Source organism: Schistocerca serialis, chromosome 5 (genome assembly GCF_023864345.2).
Source record: "Schistocerca serialis cubense isolate TAMUIC-IGC-003099 chromosome 5, iqSchSeri2.2, whole genome shotgun sequence".
NCBI classification, from domain to species: Eukaryota; Metazoa; Arthropoda; class Insecta; order Orthoptera; family Acrididae; genus Schistocerca; species Schistocerca serialis.
The window spans coordinates 356,708,978-356,735,893 of NC_064642.1; the positions used below are offsets into that span (position 1 = coordinate 356,708,978).

The 26,916-nt window shown below is 36.5% G+C and overlaps 1 protein-coding gene across 3 annotated transcripts in view; it reads left to right on the plus strand.

The window, feature by feature from the left end:
* LOC126482333 (uncharacterized) overlaps nucleotides 1-26,916 on the plus strand; it is a 488,737-nt gene that overhangs the window by 245,447 nt on the left and 216,374 nt on the right. For all 3 annotated transcript variants that reach the window (XM_050106394.1, XM_050106396.1, XM_050106395.1), the window contains one exon: nucleotides 11,753-11,935. In XM_050106394.1, coding sequence (XP_049962351.1) covers nucleotides 11,753-11,935 — 183 coding nt within the window. The remainder of the gene's footprint in view (nucleotides 1-11,752; nucleotides 11,936-26,916) is intronic.

Consider the following 26,916-nt stretch of genomic DNA (forward strand, 5'->3'; position numbering starts at 1 on the left):
TTTCATCAAATATGACACAACCAAATGTATAACTACATAACTGTCTTAAAGAGTCTTTCTGAACATAATCCATATAAGTATTAAAGCTGTGCATTAGAATAATTACTGTAATGTATACTTGGTGAGAACTTGACACTTTGTGAATGGAGACCCACATGTTGGCCTTAATCATATGTATCTATGGGTCCATCAGACATCTGCACTGCAGGCTGATGGTGGAATTCACATAATGTAATGATCATTTATTTCATTAAACTTGGATGTATTTTGATCATAGAGGAATGTATAATTGGTCTCTGGTACAGTTTTTTCACTGCAGGGTAGATATCTCCAATTAGAGCTACAAATTGCAATGGTGTTTTCCAAGATGATAGCACACATTGTTACACTAATGCTGCACATGGAGGGGATGTACCAGAGCTGTAGGTTTTTCATGATTTCACTTGAGGACTCTCGACTGTTTCTGGTTGGGCAGGAAGTGTAGGAATTTCAGATAGATTAATCGAGTTGATGCCTTCTGTTTTTGTCAGAAGTTTTGAATACAAAAATGTTCAGAAATTACTGTATTTTTGTGTGCTTTAGAGGAATCAGAAATGCAGAAAAAAAGAAAATTGTTGTAAATCTACTGCTGTCTGTTGATACAAGGGAATAAAATGTGCAAGTACATAATACTGAATTATATAACTTAGTTTTTATTTGGTGATGTTTAAAAATGTATTCCTTTTCTTGAGGTAAAATAAGCCACTTATAGGATACCATGTTTCGTGTGTTTTTGTATGAAATAGAATTTCTCTTTTATATTGGATTAACAAACTCTTCTTGATGTAACAAATAAGTTGAATTTTTATCACTGAAGTTTATAGTGCTTGGTTTATCAGGTGCTAATCTCCACTTCACCCAAAAAAATGTAAGAGCATCATGTTAACCTGACCTCATTATTGGTGAGGAAGGAGGCATCTTTTCTAAGAGGACTTATTTTGGATAGTTGAGGGAAAATAAACTATATCTCACATGAAGTGAGATTTTGTGATGTATCATGTTCCATAATTATTCCATAATTATATGCCATAATTATTTACAAATCTTGTGTTCATTTTACTCATATTCATTTTGTGATTACCTTGACAGTTTTGTAGATGAGAAGATAATTGTAGGGATCAATTTTTGTTAATTTTTTTACTGTCAAAGAAATCTAGGAAAAGTGGACACACAGAAGGTAACTACCTACAAGGAATGCCTAGTTACAGTGTATGTGCAGGAAGACAATAGTCATGACAAGGTGTCTGCTGCGGGATTTAGATTGTTTCTTCCTAACACCTATACCTAAGAACTCTGCAAATGAGAACTACCTCCTCCAGTATATGTTTCATTTCTGTTACCCAATTCACCATATTAAGCTCAATACATAAACTTTTGTATGCTAAAACTGCATATCATTTCTTTTTAAAAAGGCTATACTGAATTTTGCTAGAGTCTCCGTATTTGAGAGTTATACAAGAAAGACACAAATTAATTTTAAATTATGGACCATCTCAGAGGACTGAATGGCAAGCAGTTATCACAGTTAAATAAAGTAGACTGAACTTCATAATTTTTATGAAAGAGAATTGTGCTGGTATTCTGATTCAGTCATTTTCTAAGTTTGCAAAGAATATCACTGAAACATGTATGTAGTCACTTAGTGTTCATAGTCATTGAGAAAGCAACAGAGCCAGAGATATTAAAATTCTTCTTGCTGCCTGTGGGATTGAATATCATTGTTTATATTACAGTACTAGTCTTAAAATCACTCAGCAAATAGCTGATACATCTGTGAAAGAATTTAAATCTATCAAACTGCATGCGCGAAATCTTGTTGGATATTCAGTGTGCTGATAACTGATTATACATCTGTGTCTGTGACATTCAGTTGTCATTTGAAGATGGCTTAAGAAGCTGAAACCTAGTTTGCAACCAAACAAATACAATTTTGCAGAGCATTAGGAGGTGTTTCCCATTTATATTATTAATACATTTACTTAGAACATGGAGTAATTATTGCTGTATAATATTATGAACACATTTTGTTATAACATGGAGTAATTATTGACTGTTGCTAAGAAACTGCTCCAGAACATGTCATCCTCTTGGAGCTGCCTTGGTCTTTGCCGATGACATAATTACGACAGGAAGGTGTACAACCATTAAAAAATAGTAGAACTATTCAGTAACTGTTCCAGTCATGAATGATCCAGATGAGGCTGTCGGTAACACTGTTTTGCTGTAAGAACTGTCTTTCAAGTAAGAGTTGCTAATGCATTGAAGAATGGTAGTATTGTAATGCTGGAGTCCAGATGCATTGTGCCAGCCAGAGTCCTAATGCTGGATGAAATTTCAGTATTTGGCAAGCAATGGAAGAAGAGATGACAGAGTTACAATTCCTGGTCACCAGATCATTTGTTAGTGTTCTGTGCTAAATTCTTACCCTCTTCAGAGTGCCTCATGAAGTAAGCCCATGTGAAGCTATATATAATGATTCACTTGTCAAATGGTGTCATGAAGCTTGTCAGAAATAGCACCTGCTATTTCGGATTTTAGACTGAAAACAAGCTTTAACTTCCCATTTGTCTATCTTTTGTTGTGACCTTCAGCAACAAAAGTGCCACAGCCACTACATGCATTAATCCCAGTAGCCTGTATGAGGCTTTTATGTTTAAGTCACAACACATTTAACAAAGGCTATAGGTATTATCAAGGGGCACAATTAATGACAGTGTTAAATCACATTACATTCTGCAATGTAAAATTCTATGTGAAGTCCATCAGCACATCAAAATGCATATACATAAAAACAGTTCCTGTAACAAGATAACGACTATTTCGAATCCACTGCTGTTTGGTTGCACTATTGGTGACAAATCATTGTAAACTGCAAGTACCTAAAGTACCTAGGAGTAACCAACTTCAGCAGCCTAAGTTGAAATGACCATTTAAAACAAATCGTAGTGAAATCAGATGCAAGGCTGAGATTTATTGGAAGAATGTAAAGGAAATAAAATTCATCCATGAAAACATGGCTTACAAAACACTTGTTCAATCAATTGTTCAAAATTTATCATCAGTCTGGGACTCTTACTAAGTTAAATTAATAGAAGAGTAGAGAAGATCCAGTAAAGAGCAGCGCATTTTGTCATGGGATCATATTATAGTTGGCGTGAAAGTATTATGGAGATGCTTCACAGACTTCAGTGGCAGATACTACAAGGGAGGGATTGTGAGTCAGTGAGAGGATTAGTATTTAAATTACGAAATAGTAGATTCCGGAAGTCAGGCAACATATTACTTCCTCATACATATGTCTTGCAGGATGATCACAGTGATAAAGTCAGAGAAATTAGAGCTAATATGGAGGTTTACTGGCAGTGTTGTATTTGTGAATGAAACAGTGAAGGGGCAGAAAGATAGTGGCATCTGATGTACCCACCACTACACACTGTAAGGTGGCTTGTGCAGTATGCATGAAGATGTAGAATGTAGTAAAACATGAGATTTGAAAAAATTAATCAAAAAGACGAAGAAATTTCTTTAATGATAGATTATGAATTGGTAAAGAAAGTCCCAAAACTACAGAAATTTTTATAACTTTTTTCTATCAGTAGCAGATAATTTGGTTTTTAATACTTCATTAATAGATAGCCAACAGTTTCTATGAGAAACTTTTGAATACTAGTTTGATAAAATTCAACTTTACCCTACTTCTCTAAAAGAAGTTTTCAATTATATCATCTCTCTTAAAAAATGAATTTCCCAATAATTCTGATGGAATCAGAGCTACTCACATAATGAAACTTTTCATGATTCTTTCTGAGAATGCCTTAAACATACTGTTGTCAAGGCTCTTCACAAAAAAGAAGACAAAACATTAATAAAGGATTAGCTACCCATCTCATTATTGACAGTATTTGAAAAGGATTCACTAAGATCATGCGTAGTAGACTGTTGAGACATTTGGTACAGGAAAACAGTTTGAATTCCAAAAAGGACTTTCAACAGAACAGGCTAGAATTTGTTCAGCAAAGTTTTTAGTGCACATGAATACCACTATAGATGATTTATTTCAGAAACAGTGAAGTTCATTGGTCGTTCATGTGCTACTGCCCTGTGCATCTATGGAAAGTGATTAAAGGAATGTGAAACCCTGAGTTGGCGATATGATGCTGAATGTCTATGACCAATTACAGAAAGTGGAGTTAGGACGCTTGCCTGCTCTGTAAAGCAGTGATCTCTGACAGGTCTGTTAACAGGGTACAGTACTGGTGCAGGCTCACGTAATTTATAGCACACTTTTCAGCACACATTGTTGAACATGGGATTCCTCAACAGATGACCCCTTTGTACTCCCATGTTTATCCAATGACATTGTCAATTACAGTAACAGTCATTGTGGGGGCCATTGAGACTGAACAATGTAGACATATTGGCTGGTCAGGTGAATCACATTTCTTGCTACATGAGGTGGTGGTTGTGACTGGAGACGCCACCATACAGGCAAATGAATGCTCAAAACATGACCGTACGATGACTGTAGGCCAGTGGCGACGATCTTAACCCAAGTAGGATGTTCAGCTGGGCTTCCATGGAGCTGTGGTAGTAACCGAAAGCACCATGACAACTGTGAACTACATGGACGTTATTACAGACCACCTGCATCCGTTCATGCTTGATGTATTCAGTGACAACGATGCCATCTTCCAGCAGGGTAATTGTCCATGTTGCCAATGTTGTACTCAAACTGATGTCTTGGCCATCAAATCTGCCTGATCTGTAACCAGTGGAAGACATTTAGGACACTATTGGCCTGTAGGTTTTGGGAATTTTCTGACTTGTGCATAGACACCTTGTGCCACATACCTCCAGATACCTACCAAGGACTTGTTGAAAATAAATATGTACTAGCCTTCCCCCTTCAGCTTCACTTGTGTACACGTTCGATGCATACTAGAACAATGCACAAATCTTGTTGTCCTCCATATTCACGTCTTCCTCCTCCCCCCCCCCTCCCCCCCCCCCCCCCCCCCCCCCGCTGCCCCTGTTTCTCAATCCACCACATCCTCCTACATCTATCTGTTGATCCACTCCTCCCTACTCTCTCATTCTTTCTGTCTCCTCCTCTCTTTGTCCATTTTGCTGCCTCCCTCTCTGACCATTTTTCCTCCTCCCGGCTTTGTCCATATCCTACTCCCCCTCTCTCTATCCATCTTCTTCTCCCCCTCTTCCTGTTTAATCTGCCCACTACCACTCTACATCTTCCACCTGCCTCCTGCATCTCTTCCTCCACACTTCTCTTCATCCAACCACTTCTGCCCCTCTATATGTCCACCTCCTCCTCCACCTGTCTCTGTCTGTCCACTACTCACTCCTCTCTCTGTCCATCACCAGTGCCCCCCAATGTCTCTGTCCATCTCATACTCCTCCACACTCTCTCTGTCCACTTCCTCCCCCCTCTGTCTATCTCCTTCCCCCTTTCTCCGTCAATCTCATCCTCCTTCCTCTCTGTCCCTCTCTCTTTTCAGCTGTACCCACCAACACAACATGCCTGCTGAGCAGCAGCCTACATGTCAGAAAGAAAACCCTTTTTTACCCATCTCTGCATCTATGGGAGCTTGGAGACTCTAAATATCACAGTAGTGATTCTCATATAACAAGCAGTGTGTTGTATCAAATTTAATTGAAACTGATGCAGTTCCCTCTCTGTGTCACCTCTTCCTCCCTCCCATCTCTCTGCCCATCTCATCCTTTCGACTCTACACCTCCATCTCTTCCTTCCCACTCTATTTCTCCATTTCCTCTCCCTGACCACATTTTCTTCCCTTCTACCTCTGTCCATATCCTCCTCCCCTCCCTCTGTCCATATTCCTCTGCACCTCTTCCTTTTCCACCTGCCCACTACCTCTCTAATCCTGAATCCGCCTCCACTCAATGTATATCTCCTCCTCCCCTTCCTCTGTCTGTCACCACCTCATCCAACTCTCTGCCCATCTCCTCCTCCTCCTCCTCCTCCTCCTCCTCCTCTCTCTGTCCATCTCCTTCTCTCTCATTTCTCTCTCCAGCTCATTCTTCCCCTCTCTTCCTGTCTATCTCATCCCTCTCCCTTTCTCTAATTAGCTGTGCCCATCCACAGGTGTATCACCTACAAGGTATGCCAGTGCTACCCGCACAACACACCTCCTCTCTCTCTCTGTCTCTCTCTCTCTCTCTCTGTCTCTGTCTGTCTGTCTCCTCCTCCCCACACTTTCTGTACATCTCATCATTTCCACCTCTCTCTCTGTCCTTCCCCTCCACTCCTTCTCTTTTCATTTCCTCCACCCCTTTTCCTTGTCCAGCTCATTCTCTTCTTTCCCACTACCCATCTCCTCCACCCATCTCTTTTCTAAGCCATTCCCATGTTCATATGTACCCCTGCAATGGAAGTGGATAAATCAGACTTATACTACTCCCACAAAACGTGCCCCTTGTGTAGAGTGTCCTACACATTGGAGGCAGGAAAATCTTTTCTTGCCCCAGTGTGCTGAATGCAAACCAAAGCAGAGCAGTGAGGCAGGCTGATACTATTCCCACACAGTGCATCTGTCATGCAGGGCAGCCTATACATCTGTATTCCAGGGGCTGGAAAATGCATGTTTTTGCCCTTACCTCCGCTCATGTTGGAGCTAAGACATTTAAACCTCACAGTCCTGATACTTGTGAAGCCTTATTATCTGTGCCAAATTTGGTCAAAATCCATCCACAGGTTTGGGAGGAGATCTGGGCAAATACACATGTATCAATTATGCTTTATATATTTACAGATAGAGACTAGCCTTTTCCCTGCAGCTTCGCTATGTAAGTGTTCGACATATTTTTATTGCACACATCTCCTCCTCCACACTATCTCTATCTCTTCATCTCCTCCTCCACCCTCTATTTTTCCATCTTCTCTGTCACCCTCTCTTTTGACATCTCCTCTACCTCCTATCCCTGCCCTCTGTGCATATCCTCCTCCCTCTGTCCATCTCCACATCCTCCTCTCCCTATCCATCTTCTCCTCCCCCTCATTCTCCATCCATTTCCTCCTGTCCCCCATTTCTCTGTCCACCTCCTCCTGCCCCATCTATCTTTGCATCTCCTCCTCCTAATCTTTCCCTATTCATCTCCTCCTTCAGCCTCTCTATATTCATCTCCTGGCCACCTCTCTATGTCCAGCTCCTCCTCCCCCTTTAGCTATTCCCTCGTGCCCCCTGCTTAGGCTGCCGTACAAAGCACGTTAATAAAGCAACACATTTGTCACTTAGGGCAGCCTAAATGTTAGGGGCCATGAGAAACTTTCCCTTACTCCTGTTTCTCTGTTGGAACTATAAGGTCATAAAGCCCACAGTGCTGATACTTGTGAAGTCTGCTGTTTGTTTGCCAGATTTGGTTGAATTTTATGCAGGGGTTTGGTTGGATATCCCAGACATACATGCTGCTTTATACCCGACAAAGAATTATCAAGTGGCAGCTTGAGGCTACACTTACGAAAGTTAAGAAAATATGCAAGCGTTTGGACCCAGTGGCTTCTTGTTTTGGCTGAAGGATTGAAGGGGAAAAAGACTGATGTAGGAAATGACTGACGAGGTTTAGGAAATGGGGAGAGTTATATAAAAGTCTCCCAGAACCATATATAAGGAGAGACTTAATCGAACGGTATGAGAAGGAAAGACTGACTGCTGGGAACAGTGCTGGATGAGATTTGAAAACCTGAGAGTTTAGAGGTGGAACATATGGTAACGATCAAGACAGGGAAAGCTAAGTGCAATATACTTGGTAGACATATGAGGTATGGCAGGGGGAGGGGGGGGGGGGGGGATAGACATCAAGGAAAGGAGTAGTTACTGAAAGGAAATGCTGAGACCAAAGAAATTAACATAACTTGAGGCCAGATGGGTGGTGAAAACCAACATCATGCCATAATGGCAGTTCCCACTTGCGTACTTCTGAGAGGCAAAGAGCCTTTACATATGTCTGCCTGTACCTGTATATGTGCGGATGGATATGTGTGTGTGTGCGAGTGTATACCTGAATGAGATTTTCACTCTGCAGCGGAGTGTGCGCTGATATGAAACTTCCTGGCAGATTAAAACTGTGTGCCCGACCGAGACTCGAACTCGGAACCTTTGCCTTTCGCGGGCAAGTGCTCTACCATCTGAGCTACCGAAGCACGACTCACGCCCGGTACTCACAGCCTTACTTCTGCCAGTACCTCGTCTCCTACCTGTCCTTTTTTACCCCTAAGGTAAGTCTTTTCACTCCCATGATTGGAATGACTCCTTACCCTCTCCCTTAAAACCCACATCCTTTCGTCTTTCCCTCTCCTTCCCTCTTTCCTGATGAAGCAACCTTGGATTGTGAAAGCTTGAAATTTGCGTGTGTGTTTGTGAGTTTTTTATTGTGTCTATCTGCCAGCGCTTTCTCGTTTGGTAAGTCACAGCATCTTTGTTTTTTTAAGATGATGTGACTTACCAAATGAAAGTGCTGGCAGGTCGACAGACACACAAACAAACACAAACATACACACAAAATTCAAGCTTTCGCAACAAACTGTTGCCTCATCAGGAAAGAGGGAAGGAGAGGGAAAGACGAAAGGATGTGGGTTTTAAGGGAGAGGGTAAGGAGTCATTCCAATCCCGGGAGCGGAAAGACTTACCTTAGGAGGAAAAAAGGACGGGTATACACTCCCACACACACACACACATATCCATCCACACATATACAGACACAAGCAGACATATTTAAAGACATATTTAAAGACATATTTAAATATGTCTGCTTGTGTCTGTATATGTGTGGATGGATATGTGTGTGTGTGCGAGTGTATACCCGTCCTTTTTTCCCCCTAAGGTAAGTCTTTCCGCTCCCGGGATTGGAATGACTCCTTACCCTCTCCCTTAAAACCCACATCCTTTCGTCTTTCCCTCTCCTTCCCTCTTTCCTGATGAGGCAACAGTTTGTTGCGAAAGCTTGAATTTTGTGTGTATGTTTGTGTTTGTTTGTGTGTCTGTCGACCTGCCAGCACTTTCATTTGGTAAGTCACATCATCTTTGTTTTTAGATATATATTTCCTACGTGGAATGTTTCACTCTATTATAACCATATATATATATAAACACACACACACACACACACACACACACACACACACACACACACTCTCTCCATTCTCCATCTCATCTTCCCCCTTTTTGTTCATCTCCTCTGCCCATTTCTCTGACCTATCTTCCTCCCTCCTCTCTTTGTCCACATTCTCCTTCCCCTCTCTCTGTCCATCTCCTCCTCCTGCTCTTCCTTTTCCACCCGCCCAGTACCTCACCACACCTTCCACCTGTCTCCTGCATCTATTCCTCTTCCCCTTCCTCTGTCCATCCCCTGTTTGCCTCTCTCTCTGTCCATCTCCTCTGCCCTCCTCTCTGTCCATCTCTTCTTCTTCCACTCTCTCTCTCTGTCCATCTCGTGCTCCCCCTCTCTGTGTTCATCTCCTACTTCCCCCTCTCTCTGTCCATCCCATCTTCCCCCTCTCACTGTCCATCAGCTCCTGTATCTCCTCCCCCCTTTATCTGTCCACCTCATCCTCCCCCCTCTCCCAGAATCCATCTCCCCCTTCCTCCCTCTACTCAGCTGTGCCAATCTGCATGTGTAACCCTTCAAGGCATGTGTTGATACTACCCAAAAACATGCCTGCTGTGCAGGGCAAGCTACACGTCAGGGGAAAAAAAAAAAACCTCTGCTCCTATGGCAGCCCGGAGTCTCTAAACCCCATGTTGCTGATTCTCATGTAGCAAGCAGAGTGTATACCAAATTTGGTTGAAATTGACCCAATGGTTTAAGAAGAGATGCTGGAAATACACACACATACACACACAACATTTTATCTATATGCTAGCATTTTCACTGTCTCACGTACATTTCTGATGCATATAATGAGACATCTTCTTTCCCTGTCTCTCCATGTCATCACCTCTTCCTCCCTCCCATCTCTCTGCCCATGCTGATACTACCTGCACAAAACATCTCAATCCACTCTCTCTCTCTTTGTCCATCTCCTCCCTGCTATCACAGTCCGTCTCGTTCTTCCCTTCTCTCTCTGTTCATTCTCTCCTCCGCGCCTCTCTGCTCATCATCTGTATCAATTTATACAAGAGTCACTGTCATTTTCCATCGCTAACATGACTTTAATGGTAGGACTGGCTTGTTGTATTATTATTTGCCAAAATTCAACAGTCAAGTTTCCTATATACTTCCTCCATCTGATAAAGAACTTGCATGAAATATTCTTCAAACTATAGATTCAATAACTTTTTTCCCATTTACACAGATTTTGCCTGTGATTCAATCCCTTCGTGTTTCAGCAATTTGCAAGTAGTTTCTGACCTTCCATAGAGGTTAGTGAGGGAACTATTCGTCATGACTTGAAGTATTATATGGACAACGGGCACATAAACAAGACTGAAAACGGTGATCTTCCAGACAATGTCCTTCCTTTAACAAGAGTTGAACCGCAGCACTATGATACTGTAGTCACCCGGGACAGTGTAGCTGTTTATGCGTATGTTGTGGTGTTTATGTGTTTTTCTCATCAACTCTTCTGTAAGTGCTGACTGACTTCAATGACTCTACTATATGTTCGATGATTAGCTTTATTACATCTATTATTTATATTCTACCTGGGATTTTCTGGTAGCATTACTTTGAGGTTCCATTATCTTTGATTCATATTTTTAATTTAGCGGGGACTACATCTCGTAACTGTACAAGTACCATTATGAAGGAGAGCCATCAGGAATGTGGTATAAGTCAAAATTTGAAAATTAACCGTGTGAGTTCCAGCAACATAAAAAAAATAATTTTGAAATTTTTCTCAAAATTTACCTGTATTATCATAGTAAGTAATTAATACAAGAATAAAGTTGCAAAAAGTAAATAACTGATTATTTTAAGGAAGTTGTTTCCTTCGGACTATAATTTTAGAACTTTTCATAAAATTAATCTTTATTATCATAGTAAGCAAGTAATATGAGAAGACATTGGCAGAAAGTAGACAATCAATTGTATTAAAGTCGTGATTTAACTTTGGAACTACTGGGACATACAGTTTTCAGCCACCCATTGTTTCGTTAGCTATATTTGAAAGCAATTTCAAATTTTTCCTAGAGACTACACCACATCCCAAAACTTCCATGAATCCATAATGCCTAAAACAAATTATAGTTCTAAATAACAAGCAAAAAGGGGCCCAACATTTAATAAATTTATATCAAAAATATGCACTGCTCCAGCAGTTACATTTCAAAACCACTCATAACACCACTAGCACTAATTCAAATTTATGTTTACAATAACTTTAGTTATACTTATTTTCACTGTCAATTATCTCCTCAATATGATCAATATACAATATAAAAAAACCGCATCAAAATGGCCTTGTGCCACTAGATATCTCTGTCTTGGAACAGTGCCAATGGTTTGATGTATGTGTGTGTGGCGGTGGGGAGGGTGTGGGCGCATTTGGGCTGAAACCACTGGTACTCAAAGGGTTAATGTACTACAGGCTGGTGGCTTGAAGCTTCATTCTTGTGTATCTTGAATCAAGCTTCCAGCAATCTGAAATTACCACACAATATAGTAATTTGATGAAAAATTTATGATTTGCTGAAAATATTCACATATATAAATTATCTTCATTAATATGTCACAATTACAGATGATGACAACTGTGAAAAATGTGATGAAATTCTTGAAGAACTTGAAACAATAGATGATGATACTGACAAACATGGCATCCAGTTTGTGAAATCTAAAGATTCAAAGTTGGCATCTGAGATTGGAATTTTCAGCTTTCCTGCCCTTGTGTATTATGAAACTGGTGTCCCCATTATGTACAACGGTAAGTTTCTCCGCTTCAGTATTATTTGGGTGTTGTACTAATGACAGCTTCAGGTGAAATAATCAGATGGGTTTTATTATATTACATTAAGCCTTTACAGGTCAGTCTTGCCCTATGATAAGACAACGGAAAAGTAGTATCCAATAACTGCAGGTGGTCGTTGCAGCAAAGATAGAAATTGTCATTGAAAAGGCTTCAGTCTTGAGCTGATTGAAATAATACTTTCAGTAAATTTTGTCTCTGTAAATTTACGATGTTAAACAATTAGATATTATCAATTTTTCCAATATGTACATGTTTTACAAATATCAACTTTTTCTGACTCTTGTTCAATCTCTTTAAAATAAACAGTATAAGGAAAAGACAGATTGATACTCACTGTAAAGATAACATGTTGAGTTGCAAACAGGCACAACAAAAAGGCACTTACACATTACGTTCCAGCCAAAGCCTTCTTCAGAAAAGGAAACCTGCACACATTAATTCACACAAGCAAGCATAACTAATGCCCACATTACTGCCATCTCTGTCAACTCAGACTGGAGCTGCCAGAGATGGTGCTCATGTGTGCATGAGGTATGCTTGCTTGTGTAAATGAATGTGTGTGTTTCCTTTTCTGAAGAAGGCTTTGGCCAAAAGCTAATGTATAAGTATCTTTTCATTGTGCTAGCGTGCAGATCAACGTGTTATCTTTACAGCTTGTAGCATTCTGTTTTTTCCTTATATCGTTGATACTCCTAAGTGGAGTTAACATTATTTGTTTTCTTTAAAATAAATGAACATTAAGCAGCTTATTTATCATTCAGGAAATGTATTTAATGGTATTCTACAGTTTGTTAACCAAGTTAAAAGAAGAAAAGTGCGCCGGTGTAAAAATTTTCGACGTTGCTAGAAATCCTACATTGTAATACTGGAATTTATATGTTTAAACGTGCTGAAACTTAAGGAAACAATATTGCTTGGGTATATGTGATGCTGGTCTCATACAGATACATGTCCTTGTGGATCCATTATTATTTGTTATTTATAACTCTTAATTTTGTAAATTAATTTCTTTTTAATGACTGTAGTTTTGATATCTTTCATGTGAGACTTTAGATTTTTGAAAGGACATATTACCCTTTAAAAAATTCTATATGACTGTGAATCCTGACCATGATAAGTTGATCAGAGACTTTACATATTTGAAAATTTCTTCCAGTATTCTTTATGGGCCTCATTTGCTTTTATGTAGCATCTTTTCACATGTTTCTGGGATTCACTCTTGTGCTTCTGGAATAGAAAGTAACTTTTAAAGAGAAGTTTCATTATTACACACCATTTATTTCATTTTTGTGGAAATTATATGTCAGTAACATACTGCCAATTCAATCAAGTTTAAGCTTCATTTTTGTTTAAAAGATATTAGTTTTTCATGGCTTGACACTGGATGGCTGCTGTAATAAGGTGAGAAAACATGTTCATTTATTCACAGTAAAGTAATTTGTGTATTTTACTGTAAATCACATTTCATAGATAAAATATAATTTTCACAACCAATGATGATATAGGATGTCTAAGGGATCATTGTAGACTCACACTGGAAAATCATGCAATTTACACAGCGAGGAAAGATACTTAATTTCAGGGTATTTTCTTATCTTAAATAAAGATAATTTTGAAAAGGTAAGTAACTATTAGAAAGTCAGGTGAAACTAAGAAACTGTGCTTAAAAAAAATGAGATGGACACATAAGAAAGTACAGTAACTATGCTCCCAAGTTCCCGCTTTTTGCTCACCCTTCTATCAGCATACATTCTGAATTATCTAAGATTTACAGAAGCTGTGATTTGACTAGGCTTTTGTCACATTTATTCTCTTCCATCATATTTTTTATTTCTAATTGTTACCCACATATCATACATTTGTTTCCATAAGCTCAGTAGTGTGTGTGTGTGTGTGTGTGTGTGTGTGTGTGTGTATTGTGTATACTTCAGTCTCATGAGAGGCATTTTGTGGATATTTTTGCTCAGGCTTGAAGTTTTGTGGGGAAGGAAAACAGCTTTTATCCTCTTTAAAAGCTCCATCCAGGTTTTTGCTTTAAGTGGTTCAAGAAACCATGAAAAATCTATATCTGGGTGATGGGGTGGATATTTGAACCTCACTCGTGCTGAACAAAAATCCAGTACCTTAAGGACTGAACAAATTTAGCTAGTCCCACTTATTATTTACCGAAACAGGAACAATGGGGAAAGGTTCTTAGATGTACAGACAGAAAACTATTTGGTTTCTGTGTTAAGGAGACAATATCTGTTAGAAAAAAATAGAGCTACTGTCACTCACTAGACAAATGGTGTAATAAACAGACAGGCTTATAATCTGTGATTTAAGAGAAAAAAGCTTGATCAGGTACATTACAGGTGTGAATAGTGACAGATTATTGCTTTTGATGAAAACCTTAAAGCCAATCTTTTTAGGCATATCAGACAATTGTTGGGTAATGCAATGAATGTGTGTTTCTCACCTGAAGTTAAGTTGGTAATGCTGAGGAGAAGGAGGAGCAAAAGAGGCAAAGAAAAAGTTTGCAGTTGGTTCAGGAAAAAAAGTTACTCAGAATCTGTGATCAAGAGAAAAAGTTTGTGGGCACAGCGAAAATAATAAAGAAGATAACTGTTAACTATATCAGGGAAGAATTAGATTCTAGTGCTGAATTTCATGTTTCATAGAATTTTCCCGTATAGCCTCATACACCAAGCTTTACAAAATAGGTTGTAGTTACTTGGGTTATGAACCATACAAGTCCTCGGCAGATTGTCAAACCAAGGCATTGCTTCAACTGCCTTGGCAATATATAAAATGCCAAGAACTTTTTGATAAGGTGTTAAATTTTAATTTAATACTTTTCCCTGGAAATGTAAAAAATGACTTGGTATTTTATAAGATGTGATATGGACACTCACAGTCATCATATGCAGCCTCCATTTTAGTGAAAGTGACACTCTGACACAACTGAGCTCCAAATTTCAGCTAAAAGTGTTACAGCAACAATGTCTCTGTATCTTGTAAATATCAAAATATGCAAATTAGCTTTGTTTCATTCTTTGCCTTAAATGTAACTGGCAGTTTATTAAATGCCCAGGCAAAGTATTAAACAGGGTGAAGAATTACATCAGGGTTCTTTGTGTTTCGATCGGTGCTATATTATTTTAAGCTCCATTTAGTGTTCCCTGGTGATTTATCAAAGTGAGACAAACTCTGTAGTCATTGCTTTCTATTACAAAAGTAATCTTTTCCTATGTTCCTCAGAACAAAAGATTCATATAATTTTTATTAAGCTAAAAATTGCATGACATTAAAGTTTAAGGTCACTTAGTTGTAAAACACTTTGCTGTCACTTACAGCATTCTCAGTTCAGTGCCATCTTCCACTGTGATTTGTTTACAATGGTTCCTTGCCAGTTCTTGGCTTTAATTAATATCTATAAATTCAGACTCTGCTTGGTTTATTTACTACACATCAGACCTCCAATTCCTTCATATCTCATCCAACTGAAATTGTTCTGCATTTAATTTGTAGTTGTTGCATGTTATTTATTTTTTCTTATTTTATGGCCAATTTTGAGCCTGACAGCATATTAAGTGTTCTGCAACATATGTTAAAGGTATAAAACAAAATACTTGAAAATGGCATAAAAGGCCAAAATCTGGGTTGTACTGAAAGAAACAGTAAAAGAGTCAAATGAGGGCATGTTCCTTTAAAAAAATTATTTCTTTGTGATTTCGATAAATATCAAGCATGAGAGAAGTCACAACATCAGAATGATTAAAATCAAGGATTTTTGGATTTCCACTACAAACATATGCAAGCACAAAACATTTTGTGGTTTATTATGCACCACAAAATATTTTACTACAGCATCAAATGAATTGATCATTTTGTTGTTGTGCTCAAAATTAACAGATTCCATATTCAGAAAAAATGAAGTCTTAATCACAGATGGTGTAATGACCACCATTAAACATATTCAATATTGTGATTATTTAAAAATGAAGTGATTAATTAATTCTGGTATATTAACAGTTTTCTTCTCATTCTAGGTAATCTTAAGAATGAAGATAAGGTTCTGCATTGGCTAGTTGAACAGAAAAGTAAGGACAATTAGAAATATTCCTTTTATATTACATGAGTTCCTTTGAGAATTTGCTTAGTTTACAGTTTTTGTTGTATTTTTACTTTAACGTGTTACTCACTTTATGCATTTCATTCACAAATATTTAGAACTGCAATTTTTTATAGTTGTATTACTGTTGTGAATTGCTCTAAAGTTAGTCATCTAAGGTTTTAACTTACTCATGAAATAGCATTTTTGGCTATTCTGTTCTCATTAACTTACAGGGAATACATGTATATATTTGTAGATAATGATTTGAAAAACTAACACAACCTAATGCAGTAGGTGCTACACTTAGTGATAATGAAGCAGAGCATTAAATAATGTGACAAGATGTCTCATTTGTAAAAGTAGTATAATCAGATATCTTAATCAATCACTCATCACTCTAAAAACTATGTTACATTTAAGTGACCTATGGGAATATTTGAGTCATTGTCTTTACTTAATACCATACATCACATTTACTGGCATTAATGAATGTCAGTATTTAGAAATCCCATGTGCTGTAAAAGAGTACTTAATCAAAATAACTGTTTCGAAACATACTTGTTAAAAGTTTACTCAATTTGATATATTTTCTTAATGTGCATAGAATCATTTTCTTTGAAGGATTTAAACAGTCTGTTGGTATTTGCAAATAATCTAATATTTTCTGGATTGAATGATTGCACAATCTATTTTTGTATCTCAGCTCTTAACTTGAAATGTTGATGAGAACATAATATATATAAAGAAAAATTGAATACACTAAACCATTGTGCAAAATGTGAGATTTGCACTTTTCTGCACAGGTGGAAAAAGATCTAATAGGAGTATACACCAATATTAGAAGTAAATGTCTGGCCGCTTTCAGGTCAGTGCGTACTAATTTAATTGCTGAAAGAAGGTTAAACTCCAGGGGGAAAAATAAACTTAAGCTCAAGATGTCTCTTAAATTTGGAAATTAGTGAGACAGCTTTCATAGAATTTCACATCAGAGGTGTCACTTCAGAGTGATATTTGAAAGACATTAGTGTCTGATGATATAATCAATAAAATTTGCTTTATGTAGAATATACTGCTAGTGTGATGTATGTAGTATCAGAAGGGATAAAAGTATGTGTTCAGCAAAACTCTCCTTTCGTAGATGAGTTTGAGACAAACTTTTAATGGCATCAATGGTAGGTAAAACTAAATGTTTTTTATACATACAGTAGAGTGTGCAATTTTTCTGAAAACCAGGCAATGAACTGATTTATTCTAGTGCATGTAGGCATAAGATATGTGTCTTTGATTTCTGGAGTAATTGTATCTGTAGCATATAATTGATCAACATAATTTCTGTTATATGTCAGCCATGTGAAGTGTTGTTCCTCACCTAGCAGAACTCTGGTATCATTTTTGATAACAGTGGTGTAATAGTTGATTCTGCCTGTCTTCCTCTATGTTCATTCACAAACAGTCCAACTTTAATTTATTGTTTATACCTGCAATGTGACTTCAGCATTGAACACTGAAGTGGTGTCAGAGTTTTGTTAAGTCATTTTACTTGGTATGTCTGCTATTTTAATTATATGTTTATGTAATGAATGAAAATAAACAGCTCATATCAATGAAATATTTTAGGTTGTCTGAATTTCATCCTTCTTTGCCTTGTGTGAGCATTCTGGAATCAGTATTTTTATTTTTCCTGGGCTTGCATCAAATAGAAAGCAACAATGCTCACAAATTAAAAATTCATAAGGAAGACAAATTAAATGATCTTAATCATCAAACATGAAACAGTGTCAGGTTAATAGTGACACACAGAAATGAAAAGTTATCTGCCCTCTTCATGAAAAAAGGAGGAGATGAGGGAGAGGGCATGGGAACATCTTTCTGAGAATCATAGTAGATGAAACATGAAAAAATGGGAGACATGGTAAAACAGTAAGGTCGAGGACACCTCACTTGCATTATGGGCTTGAGGGATTTCAGTCAAAAGACAGCCAACCTGTAGATATTGAGAAGTAACAGACCACCATCTGTTGCTTGCTGTCAAACTAACATAGCTTATTTTGGGATTTTGAATTTAATCATTTAACATCTCTTTTCTGCTCTTACATTTTCTTTTTTATCTTTAACTACTGAGGAACTGACATATGATTCAGTGAACTCAAGTGCTTTTTTTGTAATTTCTGTGTGTTACTATTAATGTGTACTGCTTTGTTTGGTGAAAAAGGTCAATTTCCATGTCTTTACCATTGTTTAATGCTTCAAGTTTTATTTATTACACCAGTCTAAAACTCAATAATAGTGAATGGTGCATGATGTGTAACAATTAAGCTGTTTATTTCAACATATTTTAGAAACTGTATCATCTGATATACTATTTTCTTTATGCTAATGCATGGTTTTGCTTATAACTAATTTAATACAGGCAATGATGGTGGTGATGATGATGATGATGAGGATGATGATGAGGATGATGATGATGATGATGATGATGATGACAGTGATGTAAATGATAGGAGAATTGTTGTTAAAGGTAAATAATGTGCTGTTTAATGTTTCATTAAATGTAAATATAGGAGGAAAACTATTTTCTTGTCTGTCAGGAATGTACAAAGTATGCAAGTGAAACATGTTTCAAGTTTATTCTCTCACTTTACTTTGTGGAACATTTCTACTCCCTGTGTTCAGTTCAGTTGAGGTATTGACACAATTTGCAGACTTGTTTTCTCTTTTTTCTTATTTTTCTTGTACTTCCATTATATTCCAGTTTTGAAACTACTACTTGTGTGTTTCTCAGTAATACAACTAGGTTCTCTGCTGCTACATGCTACATTTGAATTTTACTTCACAGAACAACTGCCGTTGTAGAAAGATTTTGCTTCCAAGAATTGTTGTCACACTGTGCACACATGCTCTCTACTAAACCAATGAATGTGCTTTCATTTTATTATTTTTGTGCTTCATAAAAATGGGCTGTACATCACTGAAGAAATCATGATACTGAAAAAAAGTTTTTACCTTCACAACGGAGTGGTACTAATTTTTTTTCAGTCAACCTGCATGCATTTCCACTCAGCTCTTAAAATGCATGTCACACTGTAATTTCTAACAGTTCACGTCTGCAGCAGGTTAAATGAAACATAATTGGTCAATGGAAATTAACTATTTTGTCATATATTTTTTTTAAATTTCACCTCCATTTACTTTGCAGTCACAGTATGTTTCTGAACTGTATTTCAATGAAAATACAGCACAGTTATTTTCTAGAATTTTTTTGCATTCACTAACATCTCAATAAATGTTTCGAGACTCACGCAAGAGCAATTAAAAATTAACTGACAGTACATTTATTGCAGTACAATACTTTCTGTTTAAAATGGTTTTACTGTGAAACATTACATGACTGCAAATGTGGGGTCATAAAAAGTTTAAATATGATTAATAATGGGGAAGTGAAACACTGACACATTGTTTACTTAATTTGCTGCAGGCGATGGCTGTTTCTACATTGGACTTGGAGGGAAAAGCGTGGTCCCCAACCCTTCCTATGAGCCCTATCAGTGCTGCCCAACTAAGGTCAAGCAAGGCTCGAGGATAGCCAAGGCAACTCCGACGCCAGTGAACAAAAAGTTTACTCCCAACAAGTTGACAAACCCAACAAGCAAGCCCACAAATCAACCTACCAGCAAAGATCGAAGTGGTGCCAATGTAAAGGACAAGCCTTTTGCTGCCAGTGCAAAGCCATCAAGCAAAAGTATTCCTCTGTCAGATAAGTCTGAAAAAGTAAAAAAAGGGAAAAAAATTATAGATGAAAGTGGAAATTATGTCTGGTGGTGGTAGGATGGTGCATAAAAATATGGTTGTGACAGACCTGTTTCTAATAAGTGGTCAGCATTAATCATGGTCATAGTGAAACATGGCCATCACATAACATCAAGGAGTAACTTCATATAACCAAAAAGCTATAATTTATTAGCAGTTTATTCATACTAAGCAAAACATCATGTTAAGCAACGTGAGACTCCTTAAACTTAAAGGCCTTAAGCAGTAATTCACAGAATAATTTGATGGAGAAAAGTAAAAGTGATACCAAGTTTTGAATAATTATTTATAGTGAATTATTGCAAAAAGCCTTGTATTGTATGATCTCTATGAACTGTGAATTATATAGAGATTAAATACCTGAGTTAATTCATCAATTTGTTCCTATATGAACATCATCATCTACATCACACATAACATCTCTGAGTATTCAAGTATAATATTGGAGTATCAATCACATGGTTTTAAGGCGGACAAACATCTGTTTCTTTGATATTCCAGGACTTTAAATTCAAGATAGAGATGAACATTGTATATTATTATCACCATAAGAATTTTTGCTGTTATTTTATCACCATATCTATTAAATTTTTGCTGTTACCCAAAAGATGGAATCATACATGATATGCATATTTTCATCTATCATTGCATATTTTTTTTATAGAGTCATTGCTGCGTATTTTACATAACATTGCTCAAGGTTCATGGATATAATCCACAATCAGTAGAATAATTCTGAGCTTTATGAATATTCTGAATTAATTCTATTATTGTCAGAGGTTATCTGTTTAAAAAAAGAGTCACAGAGTCAATGCTGCTCTGAAATAATAATTTCATGTGTTGTTTGAGGGCTATACCCATGAACAGTTCCAGTATTTCCCATTGACGTGTGTGGTATGAGAGTCTGTTGTGTTTGCTTGTATGTTTCTTAACTGTGGCAAGAGAATTCTTTTAGTTTGTCCAGTTGTAGTGAAGTACAGTAGCACTGAAATGTTTGTGTTAATGTCCATAAATCTTGAGCTAAGCAACTTGTAATGTTACTGCCATTAAAAGTAAATTGAGAATCATTTAGCATATAGCAGCATGTGTAACGAAGCACGAAACTGTGATTATTGAGAAGCTTAATACAATGTATTTTCCTAATATATCTGTTTATTTCAACCATTTTATTTCATAATGTTAAGCATCTCTTTTTTGACCTGTACCATATTTAAGGTGGAAAGTAACTGTCCACGATGAAAAATGAGAGTTTTCAGTGAAGAGTTTGTATGAATTTTGACATGAAGATGCGTTTTCTATGTAACGCAACTCAAATAGTTCTCATAAAATTCAGGCATTTGATGGTTTCAAAAACGAAATAAACTGTAAAAAATAGCCAACAATAACTGCAGCACTATAGATTTATTTTTGTATCTGTGCAGAAACATAAAAGCTATTTAAGAAACAAAGCAAGGAAAAAATGTCCGTGACTTTCTGTGTAGGTTTCTAAGCAATCCATATCATTTTTGGTGCCATTTTATTCCTCAGTGTAAGAGGCACTGTAAGTCTATTGTATTGTATGCTATGTGCTACACAGAAATTAACGACATTATTAAGATATTTCTGCAATAAAGACTGAGTTATACTGTTGCATTTATGCATCACTATTAACTGTTAAGACAGAACCAATTTTACAAATAAATGAATTTATATCATATTTTCATTCCATGTTATGTAATATTCCTCAATTATTCCTGGGGTTGGGTTGTATGAACAAACTTGCAACATATTTTTTCTAGGGTTCTTTTCTTCATTTTTTCCTTTATTTATGGCTCCCAAAGGATTGTACTCATAACATAGAAATATTCAGTTATCACCTTTTGTCTAAAAAAAACTGTTGGGGTGAGTTTGTTTTCAATCTCCCTTTCATATGCCTCTTAATACAGTTTATAAAAGGAAGTCATAGCTTAATTTTCCATTTACCATTTGAAACATTTCCTTTCAAACCAGTAGTAGTGCAAGAAAGTCAGTTGCATGTTAATAGTTTATGTTTTACAAAACATAATCTTATACGCATGCAGTAAAAGTTTGTAAGTATTCCACGTATAATGAGCATAAAAACCTCTTAGCAGGCATGAGATGTGTATGCTGTAAAGAGGAAAGGTAGTGGTAAGCATGGGAAACAAAATAAATTTTTTACACTGTATCTGTATAATCTCAAGTAAACCAAGTTGTGAATTATATTTGATGAAGTTATTATTTATGTATGAAAGTTGTGTGATGGCACTTCTGATACTTTTTTTCATATTATATGCAAGGAAAGTCAATTAGAAAATTATGGAAAATTGCCATTTATAAAAAGTTGACAATTACACAATGTATGACAATATCTCATTTTTTAAAGCAGTGCTTTTAGAATGCACGTATTTTGCTATGCGATAGAGAAAGTTTTATTTCCAAATGAACATATTACATCAAGATATTATAATTCATATATTTAAAAAAGTGGCACAAGCCATAAAAGACTGGTATTAAATGTCAACAAACCCAAAAACAGCATAAATGCATATTGCATATCATTATTCCAGTATATGTAATTAATCATAAAATTCCATGGTTTACTGTACATATTTCCAATATTGATAATTCTCTTATTTTCTCTGCCTTTACAAAAATGTGTACATTGGTAAGAAAAGGTCTTCATGCAGCTATGATATACATACATTTTTTGTATTTTGCTTGTCAAATTATATTTACTGTCCAACTTTGTGAACTACTACTATCTTACAAAAGGTAGCAAACATTTTGTATCTCTTTTGAAATGCCTGTGTTACAGCTTCCAATTTTCAAATCTTTTAACAATGTTATTTCTACAAAATATTCTACACTAGTCAGTAAATGAATACACATGGCAGTTTTAATTTATGAGGCTGTTCATTCTGCTCTTAAGTACAGCTGAATAACATTCATATTGAATCTTAAATCAGAATACAAGGAAAACATTCTGATCAGAATGAAATAAGAATTTTAAGGATACTGAGGATTTACTGTTAATTAGAATAAACTCACATAAAATAAAGGCTTTCTACATTTGTGCATTCTTCTGATATAATGGCAGATGTGAGATCATCACACACACAACTGCTTTCAATCTTCAACCTTCTTTAGAACTCCTTATTACAGTTTTGTATTAATTATGTTTATCAATATGGATGAAGTTTCCTGGAGGATTCAGCGTAGACTGTTTTCATTTTATCCATCATCACTGTATACTCTTTTATTTCTTAACAACAAATGTCATTAACTGATATAGACTGCACTGCATCTTCCAAAATCATAGGGCACAGAATGTGACAGATATGTCATTTTATATGAACAGTCGTTCAACCAACAAATCAAATGAAGATGAGATGGGTACGATTAACAGAAAAATCAGCTTCTTTTTAGGCGATAAGAGAAAATGTTTGGCCAGTTTGACAGATATACATACTATTCAGCATTGGAAAATTTTTATAATATGGAATATATATACTTTTTTATTGGAGTAATGAATTATTTACATTTGGGCAGTTCTATTTTTAGTAGATACATATTTCCAAAAGGACCACATGTAATAATACTGTCATCACCAATATTTTACACTTTTTCATGGATAAATATCTTCTCCCGACTTCTCCATGAATTACAGTCTTCAGATGTAGGCTTTCCTGTTGCTCTTGTACATTTTCTAATACTGTCACATCATGTATAGTGCCCTGCAGTGAAAATAATCAGACTGCCAAGTGAAATAAAAAATCAGTTTGTCATTACATAATTGTAACATTTAATAAATATGTTACTTGCTTACTCACTGAAAGAAGTTAACAAGATTTTTACCATACTTGTCACATAATAATAGTAGCTGAATTCTATCTATCTCAGTATCACTAAAAGTCGAAGATCCAGTTTAGCAGAGAGACTGGAAGCAGCTATTACATGTTCTTTACCTACTCAAGTAGACCGGTATGATGTTAGGGCTCATCTGCTCCATTGGTCTCAAGACTGTGTACAACCCAGCATTAGTCATAGTCATACATGAAAATTTCATTCATTCATTGAGGGCATAGTTGGGGAAAACTACAGCACAGTCAAAGACTCATCCTGTTTATACTCTTCTCTGTAAAGTGTCAAATTACTTCAGTGTTAGCATATATCATTATGAATTCAATAGTATTGCCCTCTTAAAGTCTAGAAAACCTATAATTATCCAAACTGGTAGCGATCTCTAACTCTGCACGTGAACTGTGGTGTATTAGGTCTCCAATTCCCATAGCAGCTGTTGACTGCAGATCAGACAATATGCCTGTCACACCATGGGGAGCTGCTGCAGGATTGATAGTGGGGACTCAGCACAGAGATGGGCCTAATCTCTTAGGCACTCATGATTAGTCTTACACTTTCTTGGTTGATGGTTTCTGTTTTCATTACACACAGAGGTTTTGTCTATTTGTGCATCTTGCACCAAAGCAGAATTACATGAAGTACTGGCAATCAAGAAACTGGAAAATGAGATTACAGTTATTTGAAATACAATCTTTCTTCTATATATGCAGCAGGGGGGACTGGGACAGTATTGATCACCACAGAAGCAGAATTTCAGAGCTTCATATATGAATTCATATATTTATACATTTGTTGAACACATTTCTGAATAAAGGACAGCTTGTTCTTGTGTGAAACTGTTAATAACAACTTGGACAGTTTGTATGATTAATATACAGTCCACATGCAAATTATTCAATGGCAAAAAAGATTCCACTTATGAAACCACTACAGTTGGAGCAAGAGAAAAAAATCTGTATTCACTTTTAACAAATGAAGCAAATATATTTTATTGAATTATTAACCTACATTTACAACAGATGTGCTGGTTTAAAGACATGTTTGTTACTTATCAATATGGAATGTGATGGATTGATACTCACCAAAAAGAGGAAGTGGTGTGTGGCAAACAAGCTCTTAAAAGTATACTGTTGGATGTTATTAAGTTATTGGACCAAGTCCTTGTTCAGATATAAAAAAACATAACACACATACAAATGGGCACTATCATCTCCATGTGCTGAGGCTTCAGCACCTGGAGATGACTGTGGCCATGTATGAGTTGTGCCTTTATGAACATGTTTCTACATCTGAAGAAGCTATAGGACTGTCTGATTCTCAATAATATTCAACAGTTTCCTTTCAGGTGCTATCTGTCACTCACCACCTCCTCTTTGTGATGAGTAGCGATCTATCACATTTCAAATTGTTGTTATTCCATATGCAATTTTCCATTGTTTCATTGTAACTTAATCTGTATATGGCATGTTGTTGTTGTTGTTGTGATCTTCAGTCCAGAGACTGGTTTGATGCAAGCTCCCTATGCTACTCTATCCTGTGCAAACTTCTTCATTTCCAAGTAACTACTGCACCCTACATCCTTCTGAATCTGCTTAGTGTATACATCTTTTGGGTTCCCTCTACGATTGTTACCCTCCACACTGCCCTCCAATACTAAATTGGTGATCCCTTGATGCCTTGGAACATGTCCTACCAACCGATCCCTTCTTCTAGACAAGTTGCGCCACAAATTCCTCTTCTCCCCAGTTCTATTCAGTACCTCCTATTCAGTTACATGATCTATCCACCTAATCTTCTACATTCTTCTGTAGCACCACATTTGGAAAGCTTCTATTCTTTTCTTGTCTAAACTATTTATTGTCCATGTTTCACATCCATACATGGCTACACTCCATACAAATACTTTGAGAAAAGACTTCCTGACACTTAAATCTATACTTGATGTTAGCAAATTTCTTTTCTTCAGAAACGCTTTTCTTGCCATTGCTAGTCTACATTTTATATTCTCCCTGCTTCGACCATCATCACCCCACATAGCAAAATTCATCTACTACTTTAAGTGTCTCATTTCCTAATCTAATTCCCTCAGCATTACCAGATTTGCTTAAGACTACATTCCATTATCCTCATTTTGCTTTTGTTGAAGTTCATCTTATACCCTCATTTCAAGACACTGTCCATTCCGTTTAACTGCTCTTCCAGGTCCTTTGCTGTCTCTGACAGAATTACAATGTCATCGGGAACCTCAAAGTTTTTATTTCTTCTCCATGGATTTTAATTCCTACTCCGAATTTTTCTTTTGTTTCCTTTACTGCTTGCTCAATATACAGGTTGAATAACATCAGGGAGAGGCTACAACCCTGTCTCACTCCCTTCCCAACCACTGCTTCCCTTTCATGTCCCTCGACTCTTATAACTGCCATCTGGTTTCTGTACAAATTGTAAATAGTCTTTCGCTCTCTGTATTTGACCCTTGACACCTTCAGAATTTGAAAGAGAGCATTCCAGTCAACATTGTCAAAAGCTTTCTCTGTGGAATACAGGTAACAAACTCAAAACTGTACAATGTAAATGTGAACAAAGCATTGAATAGGAATGTTATAACCATTTCTGTCTACAACATTCAGCAAAGGAAAACACAGAGATACCGAGATGGTGTGCTACAGCAGTGAGAGGAAACTAAAGGAAGACAAACATAGCTGTAACATCAGGGAGAGGCACAAAGTATTCAATTTTTTTACTTTCATTTGTCATTTTTCTGTAGAGTACAACTTATAGTACAATATAATGTTCTCTGGGATCAATTATTAATTTTAACAACAGCACAATTCAAATTCTACTGTTTAAATTTTATGTCATATGGATAATACCATCAATGTAATGCATTCAACATGGAAGGACAGTTTCAGAATTATGATTTTCATTCCTAGACACTATAATTTAATTTGCGATCCTGTTATTATTCGTTATAATATAGAAATTTAAATTCTTTAATATTTTCTGAAACAGTAAAACAGTTTGTAAAGAAATCGCCTGTTAACTTTCGTGTCCAGCTTTTAACAATTTTGTAGTTTTTAAACAATGTACAATGCTCTAATGCCGAAGCTAATTTAAATGTTTTATTATCACTCTTAACTTGGCAATGCAATTTTTATTTATAATGCTTTTACAA